This window comes from Carcharodon carcharias, chromosome 20 (assembly GCF_017639515.1).
Source record: "Carcharodon carcharias isolate sCarCar2 chromosome 20, sCarCar2.pri, whole genome shotgun sequence".
In the NCBI taxonomy this organism is placed as follows: Eukaryota; Metazoa; Chordata; class Chondrichthyes; order Lamniformes; family Lamnidae; genus Carcharodon; species Carcharodon carcharias.
Genome location: NC_054486.1, coordinates 44484698 through 44498868, shown reverse-complemented (window position 1 = coordinate 44498868; position 14171 = coordinate 44484698). Strand labels below are relative to the sequence as shown.

The following is a 14171-nucleotide window of genomic DNA, read 5'->3' as shown; positions in this document are numbered from 1 at the left end:
AATACATCAGCATATCATTATTAGGCCTGCCCGCCAGAATCATCCCCCACCCCCGCCCAGTTGGATCGTCCTCCCACGTAAGCGGGAAAACACACCAGGGTAGAACATGTCTTGACAACTGTAACGCACAGGAGTCAGAACTTACCCGCCAAGGCCTTGCTCACATCGCGGACATCTGAGGAGCAGAAGATGCTGGAGCCCGACAGCAATGGCACACTGGAGGAACGTCCATGGCATGCTGGGTGGGTTCTCTAGGACATGGCTCTACTGCGAAGCAGTTCACGGAAGTTGGAAAGCCACCGTTGGTGCTCAGAGCAGATGATTGTAGAGGGGTTGGGAGAGGAAGGTCTAGGATCGGCTGGGAGAGGAAGAGGTGTCAGGAGTGGGTGAGGTTGGGAGTAAGGGAGTGAAGATGTCGGGTGGATGAGGTTGGTGGGAGGAATGAGGGTGCCGGGGGGATGAGGTTGGTAGGGGTAGAATTAGGGTGTCGTGGGCGGGAGGGGGAGGTTGGGAGAAGGGGAATGAAGGTGCCGGGGTTGAGGTTGGTGGGGGAAGGGAGAACGGGGGAGGATAGGGTAACAGGGGTGAACATGGCAACTGGGAGGTAGGTGTAAGGGGGGGTAGAAGGTGTAAGGGAAGGAGTGCGGAGAGGGGACGGTGTCCAAGGGAGGAAGGGGTGCAGAGACGTGAGGGTGTCCAGGAGGAGGAAGGGGTGTGGAGAAGGGAGTGTGTCCAAGGGAGGAAGGGGTGCGGAGAGGGGAGGGAGTAATGGTGGACGAAGAAGTAAGAGTGGAGGAAGGAGGTAGGAGTAAGGCTGGAGGAAGTAGTCAAGAAGGGGGAAGGACTAAGCAAGGGGTAGGGGGTGGTGGAAGGACTAGTGGGGGTGGAAGGAGTTGCGGGGAGGAAGGGGTTCTGGGGGAGCAGGGTGCGAAGGGGGAAGTGGTTCCAAGGGGGAGAGATGCAGGTGAACGTGCACGGGTGGGGTCAGATGGGTCCATGTCTGCCTCTTGAGGAATGAACTCAGGGTGGGCATGGTATGGAGGAAGGGTGAGAATGACCGAGGGCAGAGTGAGGAGGGAAGGTGAGGGTTCGACATTAGAGTTAGAGGGGACGGTGAGGGTGGTTGGAGGCAGACATGGATCCTGGGGGTGGGAAGGAGGAGGTCGGGAAGGTGAATGTGGATATGGGTGGGATTTTTGGGAAGGAAGGGAACATGTATGTTCACCCGGACATCCCTGAACGAAAAGGGTTGTGGCTAGTATGTCACTGAAGGGAGGTGCAAGGTGATGTCGGTGGGGGGGTCAACTGTGCTGGGAGAAAGGAAATGGGTGACTGGGGGAGGGCAAAAGATGGTGGAGCACATGACAAACTGAATCCAGACCATGCTGTCCAAATCGAAAGTGAAACGAGAGTCGCAGTGGCCAAGATCTGGCGCTGCATGGGAGTGTGATCAGTGGGTGGATGAAGATGCAGGTCAGCTCAGATGGACAACTGAAAGCGAACCCCAGCAGGCAGCACTGAAAATGCTCAGGACATTTAAGGTGAGTGTGAAACATGAAGGATCCGTGAGCGTGGGGAGAGTGCTTGCACAAGGCTCCGAAAGGCCATGCCACACACACACTTTTCTCTCCAGAATCATTCATTGCGGTGACAGAGGAGAAGGTTGAGGGGATCACAGGCAAGGGGGAATTGGAGGGACAGGACAGCCCCAGGGTGTCCAGTTTCGCTCCTCCTCCCTTTGGGTGCCCGAGGGATCCGGCCTGATTCCTTGAGAGGAGTTTCCCTCTCGTATTGTTACTGCACTTATGGTTACCATGATAGAGTGCAGGTCTGTGCACACCTCTGCAATCTGCTGGACCAGGTTCTCCATGGCGTCTGCCATCCTTCCCATGAGATGGGCTGCATTAAATTCAGCCCAGTTTGTCCATTTAAAGAAGGGGATCATGAAGTGCACAATGACAAATGACAGCTGTTTCAGCTATGCCTGAACTGTTTGCAATTGTATCTTCAGGTTGCATGTTAGGGTCTAATTCCATTAATATCTTCTGAAGATCACTTCATGTAGTATTCAACAAGCTTTTAGCAAATTTTCTATCCTTTTCAAAAAGCAGCCATTTATACAGTCACTTTGTTTTAGCCTGCCAGTCTTTCAGAACCTCAGCATAAGGGCCATTCCTCAAGTGTGAGCCTAGGCAGGGATATCAGCAAGGTATTCAGCAGTGTGAGGAATCACAGAAATGTCAGATCCTGTCATGACCTCATACCTATTTGTGCACATTCTAGCTAGAGACACGAGCAGTAATCAGAAGTGGGAAGACTGACTGATTCCTCCCCTCCCTGGCATAGGAATACTGAGTTGATGTTTACATCTTTGCCCTAGCTGAGAATAGTTAACTCCCTGGTTTGTAGGGCTTAGAGCTATATCTCATAGCGCATCTACCCACTCAGCCATTAATGGAAGCTCTCACAATTAAAACATTGCCTTTTTTTTCTCAGTTCATAGTTAACCTCTTGCATTAGTGCTATTCTTGACTGGTAAGTCTTAGCTCAAATTAATCTATCTGGATACTGTTAAAGGTATACTTTGGTTGGACCCTCCCTTGGATAGATTTCCCAGCTGTCGATAGCAAACTTGAGCAAGACCAATGCACCTGATTGGGATTCAGACTTAGATTGTTTGGGTACGAGAGAAGACTCAGATCTCCTGATTAAGAGATGAGACTGAGGTTTGACCTTGGACATTCAAACGAATGGAGGAAACTGGATGTAATTTCAATCTGCTTGTTAAGATAGTGTCCAACTTATGTGCATTAGGAATGGAGTTGCCACTTCACTATTTGCTTTCTTTTGATTCATGGAGAATTTCCTGATGAGAACATCTTATTGATTTCATCACTTTTAATGTTTAGCAAATACTCCCCCATTCTTGAACCATACCTTAGTAAACAGTATGGTTAGCGAGTGGCTCCCAAATTTCAGCTAATGTCGCTCAATAAGCAGTCACTTATAGTTTAGTAAAAGTAATTCTAAATAAAATTATCCACTGATTTTCCCCTTCTATGTCAGCTTTCTACTCGGCAGCTCTTACTCATCTGGTCATAATCAAGAACTTATTGCTTGGCTGTCATGTATCCCATTTCACCACTCTTGGATCTAATATAAGAGTATTGTAAAGTACAACACTCTATGTCAACACATCAATTTCATTTTATGGAATAATTTAACAGATCATACCAATTTTAGTCTCTACCACAATCTGTATTTGTATGATCTGCAAACTAACAAAAGATAATTAAACATAGTGAAAAGAAGTTAAGAGGCCTCAACACATTCAATTAAATGAAAACAGGAATTAATTTTTGCATTGTAGGTGCATCATGGTGACTACCACTTCCCTTTTTTTTGATTCATGGAGAACTTACTGATAAGAACATCTTACTGGTTTCACCATTTTTAATGTTTTGCAAATAATCTCCCACCCCTGTGTCATGACTTGTAAATGGCTCCCAGGTTTCAGCTTATGTTGCTAAGGGGGTCACCATCATCCCTCTCAATTCCCCCTGTTGCTAAATTATCAGGCTGCTTATCCGACATCTAGTACTGAATGAGCAGAAATATATTCCAATTAAATACAGGGAAGACTGAAGCCATTGTTTTCAGTCCCTGCTCCAAACTACATTGTCTAGCTACTGACCCCATCCTTCTCCCTAGCAGCAGTCCAAGACTAAACTAGTATTCACAATCTTGGTGTCAAAATTGACCTCAAGGTGAGCTTCTGGTCACATATTCGCACCATCACTTATATCCATCTCCTTGACATCATCCAACTTCATTCCTGTCTCACCTTTAGATTTGCTCCAATGCTCCCTTGGCTTGTCTTCCAATTTCTACCTTTTGTAAACTTGAGGTAATCCAAAACTTTGCCTTAACTTGAACCAAACCCTAATCCTCTATCAGTCCTATATTATGGGTAACTGTTGTTTACACCACACTTTGCAGAACTATAGAAGATTATCTTACCCATCTAAATTCCCAACCTTTTGTCAATATTCTTAACAAGGTAAATTGGTGCAAAATGTTTCCCAGAAGTTACATGACGATTGCTTGCGATAAACTTCTGTTCACTTTCAGAACTGCTTTAGGAGCTAAGTGTTGTGTAGCAGTATTCCAAATCTGATCTGGTTTCACAGCATGAAAAGAAATTATCAGCCACATTGGCCATTTGTACAATGTATATGAAATACTAAAGTAGAGAGAGCTCATTGTTGTGTGGCTTTAGTAATTTAGTTACCAGTTCACTGGATTAGTCAACAGAATAGCAAAAGGTGGTTTGATAATAGAAATAACACCTTTAACATGAAAATAATCCCAAGGTGATTTACAGACAAAAAAAAATAACTAAAAAGGAATGAAGGAGCAAACATTGGGCCATGGTAGGAGAGCTAGGAGAGGTGACTGCATAAATTCCACAGTTCAACAACTGTGGAATTTACGAACCAATTCAGAAGCACTTGTCAACAAAGCGGTCAATAAAATCTGACATAAGAAAGAATGATTTGCTTTTATACAATGTCAACAAATAAAACTACAATAATCATAAAATTTATCAACACATTTTATGGCAGACATTGCCAAATCATTTTCTGACTTCTTATACACTGTTATTACCTGTAAATTTGAGAGGTAACACTATCCAAAGAACTACTGAAAGATGTTGACAAATCTTTTGGATAGCATAATAATATTTCAAGAAACAATTGACATTAATCAGGCTGAACATTAATTCTTCAAACTATTCATAGATTTATCCAACACCATGTAGGGATAATTTCATTCTAACAATCCCTATGGTAAAATGGCTGGACCTACAGCCAGTTTTACCCTGAGCCCAATTTTACTTTAAAGTTAGAAAAATTGGGCAGAGTGTAAAACTGATGGCCAACAAAAAGCCATCAACTTTGCAGTGGACAGTTTATGTTGTTACTGCCACTGTATCAATTTTTTGTAAATACAGCCACTGTGCAACATTTGGTCCAATTGTGAGTATTGAGGATGGGTGGATGGAAATGAATTTTTAACTATGTAAGCGACTTTCTAGCATGAGTGGTACATAATAAGAATATGAACAATAGCAGCAAAAAAGGGAGGAAATATTTCAATAAGATATCTAAAGTTTTTAAACAACAAATTAGAGCAGACACTGAAGGCACTTTCTCCACAGAACTTTAAATTGCTGAGCAACAAAACACATTTCTTGGCCTGACTGCATTTTGAAAAAGAAAATCTATATTTGGACAGGAGTGATTATCTTACCTTAGAACATAATTGACCCAGATGACATTTTTCTCAGTGGCATTTTTTGCATTGAATGCAATAGTAGCACTGGACTGGATCCAAATATAACCTCCATTTTTCTGCAGCCAGCGATAGTATTTAGTTACACATTGGCCCTTGTTCAATACTAAACAAAAGAAATCAATTTCTATTAGCAAGAGCAGTATTGTAGAAGGAACAATTATAGTTAGCTATAATTGCCCCATGCACTGTTTTATATCACTTTTTCATGGTGAGTAAACAACTTGCTCTAATACATCTGCTATGCTTAAGCAGTTCACTATGATGCATACAATAGCAAACTGGAGTGATTTATCCTCAGCTTTCTCTCACTACCTTCATTTGCAGAAGGGTATGTTTATCCTACTGATATTTCTGAGGTCAGGAATTTAAGATATGAGGAATCATATACATCCTACTTCACAGCATGTTACTGCATTACTGTACTTCCCCATTAAGTATTATTCACTGGTTACTAATCTTGCACATAACATTGAGAAACAGCCAGAAAGAACGGTTACTACTTCTAGTTATCTGACTAAATGTGTTAAGAATATAGGTGATAAATATTTAATCACTCCCTTTTGCTCCACAATCTGTAGTATGTTTAACAGAAGTTGTAAGGAAACATCTTTAACTATTAGCACTTAAGCATTACTTCAAATGTTGGCATAAGTTTTATTGCATGCAAAAAATAATTGCAAATAGCTTTTGCCATTTATATAACTGTATTTAAACAGTTAATATGAAACTTATGGAGGAATACTGCAACCAATTCTGAATCATCCATAGCAGGTTTTCAATTACATAATAATGTTCTTATTGCAAAGATTGACCACAAGAGGGTGCCTTTTTCTCACAAGACTAACCACTCCAGAAGGTCCGTGGAATGTACAACTCCTATACTTCTGCTAAAATGAAGAAAATCTAATTACAGTAATAAATCTGATCACCTTAGCTGTGAAATGGTTTTGTCAACTGATACATATTTCCATTAATCATTTGCAAGTATAAATTAGAACAAGATGGAATGTTTCAGCGCAACATATTTCATTTACCAGTGTGTTCAATCTGTTTGTTTAATTGCAACTAATGAGTGTCAAATGTACAACTACTGTAGAAATTTTCAGCAAGCGAACTGAAAAGAGCATATTCATCTTTGATAATGATTTTCAAGAAAAAATTGGATTAATCCTCTAGTTGGTTGGTCAATAAAAGGAACTAAAGGAACAGCTACTGAAGATGCAAAATTTGCATAAACAATAAACACAGCTATAGCAATAATTAAAAATCATATGACAATACTTCTTGCTAAATGCCTTAGAAAATGTACACAGTCTCAGCAAACTGATCTGAGTGTGCAGTCAGGCACCAAGCTTACCTTTACCATTCTTGGTTACACTTCCTAATGATTAATCTTTCTATAAAAGAATTGCACTAAAGCTATATTTAGATTGTGATTTGGAGAAGTGAAATGCATCCTTTGCTTTACTCTCATTTACATACACTGCTGAACAAACGAGATACCAGCTTGATAACTTAATTTGCAGATTTTAAACCAAAGGATGGTGATTATTTGTCAAAACTTTGAAAAGGGTTCCTTTTCATCATTCTTTTCTTTACACTGGTTGCAATAAACTGCTCTGCAACTCATCTGAAAATACAATCTTATTAAGTCACACGACTGGTAGGAAGGAAATCAGAACTCTGACATATAGTTGCTTTAACTTCAACAGCTAAATGGAAAGGTGTTATACTGTTGATGGCCAGATTATCATCAGCTGGACATCACATTCCATTTGCACATAACTTTTGTATAACTTTAGCAGGAGCATTAACCTCCCACCACTGAAGATTGTAAATTCAAATCTTGACTTTGACTGGCATTTACCGTTGTTTTTCCTTATTGGGTGAGTTTTCAGTGAGTCTGTTGGATGAGCCATTGTCCTTCAGAGGTGTAGCCAATTTTAGGAGATTATCAGGGGGAAAAGAGTAACTGGGAATAATCTTACTGGAAAATAACTTTTCTGATTGTCATGAATAAGCAAGATACAATTATGAGTTGCCAAAAATTGTGCGTAGATAAACACACGCTGATGTGTGCAAGTATATGTAGATCCACTCAAGGATGAATTGACAGTAGATAGTATGCTACCTACTTTTCAGTTACTTCTCAAAATAACTGGTTAGGCTGACTTTTAATTACTGATGTAGTCTTCCATTTCTGAATGGATCAATTAAACACTGCTTAAATCTTTATGTCTCCACAATGGTTTTTCCTTTTTGTTGTTCTCAGGTTGAACGCAACAACTATGGTGTCTGAGTGGTTGTCTGCGAGCGCAGTGAGGCAGATAAGGAAAACGTTGAGTCTGAAAAGACATTTGAGAAAGAGGGGGTGGGAGTAGGAGGCAATCATTTGGTTGGAGATGATCTCAACAAAGTCAGTAGAGACACAAGTGAAACATCAGTCGAGCTCACAGGCACTGCCTCTTTCTTTCAATCAGCACACTGGTGAGATTCCATGGGACAGAATTTCTGGCATGTACACTATAGGCAGCTCCTCTGAGGAGGAAGGGAGGACTAGAATAAGGAGGAGGCCAGGAATGCACAATCAGCCTCCAGGGGAGCCACCTTTGGGAGGCCAGGCGCAAGCACAAGGGGCATTGGGCCAAGACATAGTCGAAGGTGGAAGGGCCGCAGAAAGCGCTACTATCCCGCTGCCAGGGTATACAGGCGGCGAAGTAGCTACCTCAATATGTCTGAGGTGCAGTGCCGAAGGAGGCTCCGACTGTCAAGGGAGACAGTCAACTATATCTGTCAGATGATTGGCTCTGAAATCTCTCCTAACTGTGTGTGTGGACACCGCATGCCAGTTACTCTGAAGGCCACAGTTGTCCTCAATTTCTATGCCTCTGGCTCCTTCCAGGGCTTGGTGGGTGAACTTTGCAGTGTCTCCCAATCAGCTGTCCACACTTGTTTCAAGCAGGTTACAGATGCTCTGTTCAGACGGGCATTGACCTTCATCCACTTCCGTTGGGACCAGGCAAGCCAGACACAGTGAGCCAGAGGTTTCGCGGCCATTGCTGGCTTCCCCTATGTCTAGGGTGCAATAGACTGAACAAATGTGGCCATCAAGGCGCCAGCAGGTGAGCCCGGTGCCTTTGTCAACTCCATGAACGTGCAGATAGTGTGTGATCACAGGATGCAGATTCTACAAGTCTGTGCAAGGTACCCAGGCAGCTCTCATGACACCTACATCCTCAGACACTCCCAGGTGCTGGGGCTCTTCAGTGCCCCAGCCCGGCTGGATGGATGGCTGCTGGGTGACAAGGGCTATCCCCTCAGAAGGTGGCTCATGACGCCTCTCCGTCATCCAAGAACAGAGGCTGAGCAGCGGTACAATAGGAGCCACGCCTCCACAAGGGCTGTAGTGGAGAGAGCCATCGGTCTTCTCAAGATGTGCTTCTGATGCCTGGGCCGCTCAGGGGGCACACTCCAGTGCCCCCCAGATTGTGTCTCGGTGATAGTGGCAGCATGCTGCGCTCTTCTCAATCTTGCACTGGAAAGGGGGGATGCAGTGGACGTTGAAGACGTTGATGCAGTGGATGTGGCTGCACACGATGAGTCCAGCACTGATCTTGAAGATGAGGAAACATAGGGGAATGATAAGGGGCTAAACTCTGATCCAGGACAACACCAAGGAGGCAGGGACACCCGGGACACTTTAATCCAATGAACCTTCAGCTAGCTCCACACAAATGGATCAGGAAGACCAGCCTTGACTGGCACTTCCATAGTCGGCACTTAAGTGCTAAATCTGCCACTTCATCAGCTGCAACTAAAGGCTTTGGACATAAACTTCAATGTCCACTCAAACACTCATGACATGTATGTAAAACATACAAATGCAGCACAAAGGAGCCACCCTCAGCAATGGTAACACATCTGGTTTTAATTTTCACCATCATAAGGTCAAGCAAATTCAAACTGAAATGTTTTTCAAGCATAAACAAATAATAATTCCCTAATCTAGGGCCAACACAAAAGCACCAGTGAGAAATCCGTGGTGTGCCTAAGGTGCCTTATGCTTACATTTACAGGTGCTGCGTCTTGGTGCTGCCCCATCGCTTGGAGTGGCATCTGAGACAGGCTGCTGACTCTGCTGTCCTGTTGGCCTCAATGACCTTGGTGGTCGTCCTCTGGCCCATGGAGCCTGTGCTGGCCCTGCCTGGGAGTGAGCTGCCAGTTCCACAGCTGGCATCTCCCCAGTTGTCGCAGCCTGACCTGATGAAGCGGTCACTGGGAGAGGGGCGGAGCAGCCGTTGCCCTCATCCAGAGAGCCCTGAGAGGAGCCTGCAGATACAACTGGCAGCTGCTCTGCCAACGTAAGGTTGCCTCGGACCTCCCTGCTCATTGTAGATGGATGGGCAATGAGCTGGGAAGCTTGAAGCCCACACCATCTCCCACATTGGCAATGACCAGCTGTGGCCACTGGTGCTGTGAGAGCTTCCTAGCCTGAGCGTATCCCCAAGAGAAGCTGCTTGTTCTTCTGGAAGCCCCTCTCCACGAGAGTCGCCACTCTCTCATGGAGGAAGCATAACGCTCTGCCATGAGGCTATTACGTCAGTGATGCTCCACGTGGACTCCTCCACCACGGACACCAAGAGAAACATAGTCTCATGCAACACTCCCAGATGCTTCCGCACATCCAGCCGCATTCCCTGCAGCTGCTGCGTCACAGACGACTCCAGAGGCATCACGCACCGACTGAGCATGTGCCTGGTCCCCTGCAGTCCTCTGGCTGCTGGCATCATCGGCACTCTCTGTCTCTGCCAGCTCCTCCAGCGATTGTGAAGTGCCCTCTCCACTGTGCCCTGGGACACTAGCTGATGTTGCAATGCCCACTGATGTGCTAGTATCTGCGCTGGTGCCTGCCTCACAGAAATGGTGTGACGCAGGTGACAGTTGAGGGCCCTCAGGTGTGAGAGGGGGCATCTGGAATTGTTCCTGATGATGCTGAAATTAACAACAAGGACAGTGGATCAGTTAGTGTGCACACAGTGACACACTTAATCCCTTTCCCCCAAGCTCGTAATGCACTCAACCTCCAAGAACCTAAGGAGACAAACATTGGTGGGGTGGCAAATAGTCAGGAGGAGACCCAAACATTACAGGTGGATACAGACAAGCTGGTCAGATGGCCTAAGGAATGCCAAATGGAATGTTATGTGGATATATGTGAGGTGATGCACTTGGGCAGGACAAACAAGGTACAGTGTTACACGAGGAATGGTAGGACCATGGAAAGTAAGGAGGAACAGAGGTACCTTGCTGGTCATATCGACAGGCATGTTAAGGTAGTGGAACAGGTATATAAGGTGTTTAAGAAGGTCAATGCCATACTTTCCTTTATTAGCCAAGGAATAGAATATAGGAACAGGGAAGTCATGTTGTAAGTGCAGAAAATGCTGCCTAGGCCACAGCTATAGTTCTGCGTGCAGTTGTGACCAGCGCTTCATGGGAGGGATGTGATTGGAGTGGAGAGAGTCCAGAGGTTCGTGACCAGGATGCTGGCTGGGCTGGAGAGTTTGGCTTATGAGGAGACATAGCATTGACTAGTATTACTTCCTCTGGAGCAGAGGAGATTGAGGGGTGACAGTATTGAGCTTTATAACATTATGAGGGGCATAGATAGAGTCGACAGAAAGGAACGTTTTCCCTTGGCAGAGGGATGAGTAACCTGGTGGCACTGATTTAAGGTTAGGGGCATGAAGTTGACAGGTGAGGTGATGAGGAACTTTTGCACACAGTAATGTGGAACGTACTGCCTGAAAGGGTGGTGGACGCAGAAACCCTCCAGCATGTATTAAGTATTTGGATGTACAGTAGCGATGCCATGGCATACAAGGCCATGGGGATAGTGGTGGGAAATGGGATAAGGAGACTTTGGAAGGTGCTTGACACGCGCATTTTTGAAGGACCGAGGGACCTTTGTCTATGATCCACACGCCTGACTCTATCAGTCTGTGAATGAGCAATGTTGCTGGATTAATGATTCCAACAATCATCAGTGCAGATGTCACTGTTGACTTCAAATAACTGGCTGTTCCACCCCAGCCTCACCGACACCTGTGGACCTGGGTGCATGACACCGCACAAGCTCCAGGGCCTCCTGTTCGAAGCAGCTTAAAATCATCAGTTGGGCCTGGCCACCTCCAGCCTGCAAACACTCACACACATTGTGTGCATTTTTCTTCTGAAAATCAGAAAAGACCATTCATTGGGGCTAATCACACATGGACTCTGCATGCGCACGCCGCATCCTGATCACAGTGGCCCATATCCGGCCTCCAGTGCCTCCTCTCCCCGCTACTGCTGCTCAGTTACACAAAGATAGTACGCCTGCTCCCAACACCCCCCCAAAGGCCCCTTGGACACATTCTGTGTCCATCACTTTAACACACGGTCTTACCTTCCATAGCAAGGTGGCGCAACCACGTGCAGCATCGAGGGCAGCAGATGGATCTTGGCCATGACACCTTGAGGCTCCCCTTCCACCATCTCATTACCATGAATAGGACATGAGTTAGAGTTCTGAGTGTGCGCCTAGCTGCATCTCCTGCAGGTTGCCCCCAGACTACTCATGTGCGACTAAGAGCAACACATGGTGCGGGGGAGAACTCATTTCCTCATGAACTACTCAGGCTGATGTAAGCATGGGCATTATCTGCTTGCCCACTCAGCATATAAGAAATGCCCAACATGATTCAATGCAGTCATGACAGTAAGACTTGGGGGAGGTGACCTCAAAGGCTAAGGCTACCTGCTGGGTTAAATGTCCAGTGCCAACATGGTCCCTCACCCTTCCAGAGCACAACAAAAAGTTGAAGAGCTTACGGCACTGGATCCAGTGCATCGCACCACTTCGTGGGAGCTCACCACCTCCGCCACCTCTTCCCAGGCACATTTGGTCATTTGGGGGGGGGGGGGGGGGGGGGGGGGCGCTTCCTCCTCCCAATCCTGGGGGACCAACACCTCCCGCTTGCTGCCACCTCCTCGAGGAGGGCAGCAAGACAGTCATCAAAAGAGCGAGGGGCACATTGGCCCCCCCGCTGGCCCACCCTGCAGCCTGCCCTGCTCCTGTGGCAGACCCTGCAGCCTGCCCTGCTCCTGTGGCAGACCCTGCAGCCTGCCCTGCTCCTCTGCTCTTCCTCCAGAGTACCCTGCTCAGCCGACCCCCTGTGGTTTGATCTCAACGTGGCCATTGCGAGCAGCCTACAGGAGGCTGCCAGGCCTTCTTTTAAACAGACTGCCGGGTCGCCATTGGACCCGGCAGTCTGTGCACGCCCGCCGCAGCCCGCACACTCCCGCTTTCCATGGGAGTCGGAAATGCGCTGGGTGGGCCTTAATTGGCCCGCCCGTGCAAAATGGCAGCGCGGCCCCGATCGCGGGCGCCGATTGGGTCCACGTCTGCTCCTGCTCCGCCCGCCAAATGGAAAATTTTGGCCCATTAGTCTTCTTTCTTATCACATGTACCACACTGACCTTTACAAAGTTTGGAAGTGTCAGTGCATGATCCAGTGATACCATACCACTTTATTCTAATGCAACCTTTGGAGGTATCTGCAATTATAATTCCTCCCAAAGCTTCTCAAAAAGTGACATGCAAAATCTGCAAATGGTTAAGAAATATTCAACAAAATGTTGTTGGATTCTGAAGTTCACAATATGATTACTAACTGGCCTGGAATTTGAAACTGTCAGCTTTCAGAGTCATTACTCCCTCTGAAACTGACATCAATTTCTGGAGTTTGCATATGCACAGTTACATGTGGAAATCTAAAGGTGCTGTCAGTGATCTGCTGCTTCTCAATTTGTGCTACTGCAGATCCCCAGAATACAATCAATTAGAAATCATTGAACTGACAAGAACTTACACCACCATTAGCATTGCTATAAAAACCCTTTAAGAAGATGTACCTTGTTGAATGAACTGTAACTGGGTTTTTAATGGCATACAAAGTTCATTATTGCTTCTGAAGAACTTCTCTGGTGATGAAAAACTGGTTTTATATTTTTAGAATGTCACATTTTGCCATTATGATAAAAAATTACATGTAATTAGATTTTTAAACAAGTTATTTTATGGGCAGAATCTTCAGCTCGGCAAGCGGGGGTGGGGCCCACTTGCCGAGGCATAAAATAATGCGCGGTGATGTCGGGCGTGCATCCCAACGTCACCACACGTCATTCAGATTTTCAGTTCGGCAGGCACGTACTTAAGGTTGGCGGGCAGGCGTACAGCCCAGGCAGCCTTTGCATTTTTTGTGAAACCTCATTCATGGGCGAGATGCGGTTTCATGAAGGTTTTTAAAAGTTTGAAAAAGATTTTAATAAAATTCATAGACATATCACAGCTCATGTGACAGTTTCATATGAGGGGACATACCCTAAAATTTTTTTTTTAACTTTATTAAAATTTCTTAAACTTAAACTAATCTCCCTGAGGCAGCTCTATGCTTCTGGGTGCGGGTCACACTGGGTAGGCCTTAATTGGCCCACCCATGTAAAATGACGGTGCCCAGTCGAACACAAGCAGCGATCAGCTGCGCACATGCCCATGCCTGCTCCCGCACAACTCCCCCCCCCCCCTCAACAGGAAGAAAATTCTCCCCTATGATATCTTAGCTTCTACCTTATTCATGTGTACGTCCTAATCTTTATTTCACTCTCTCTAAAAAGATATTTAGAAGTGAAGTATAATCAGTTTTTTTAACTTCCTGGTTTGCTATTTGTGAGAATTCTTCAATGTATTTATCTGCTCATCCGCTTGGTGG

General features: G+C 45.5%; 1 protein-coding gene across 1 annotated transcript in view; it reads right to left on the bottom strand.

The window, feature by feature from the left end:
• Positions 1 to 14171, bottom strand: part of LOC121292274 (neuronal PAS domain-containing protein 3) — a 1542391-nt gene that overhangs the window by 12144 nt on the left and 1516076 nt on the right. Inside the window, exon 10 of the mRNA XM_041214104.1 lies at positions 5314 to 5461. Within this exon, the coding sequence (XP_041070038.1) occupies positions 5314 to 5461 (148 nt within the window). The remainder of the gene's footprint in view (positions 1 to 5313; positions 5462 to 14171) is intronic.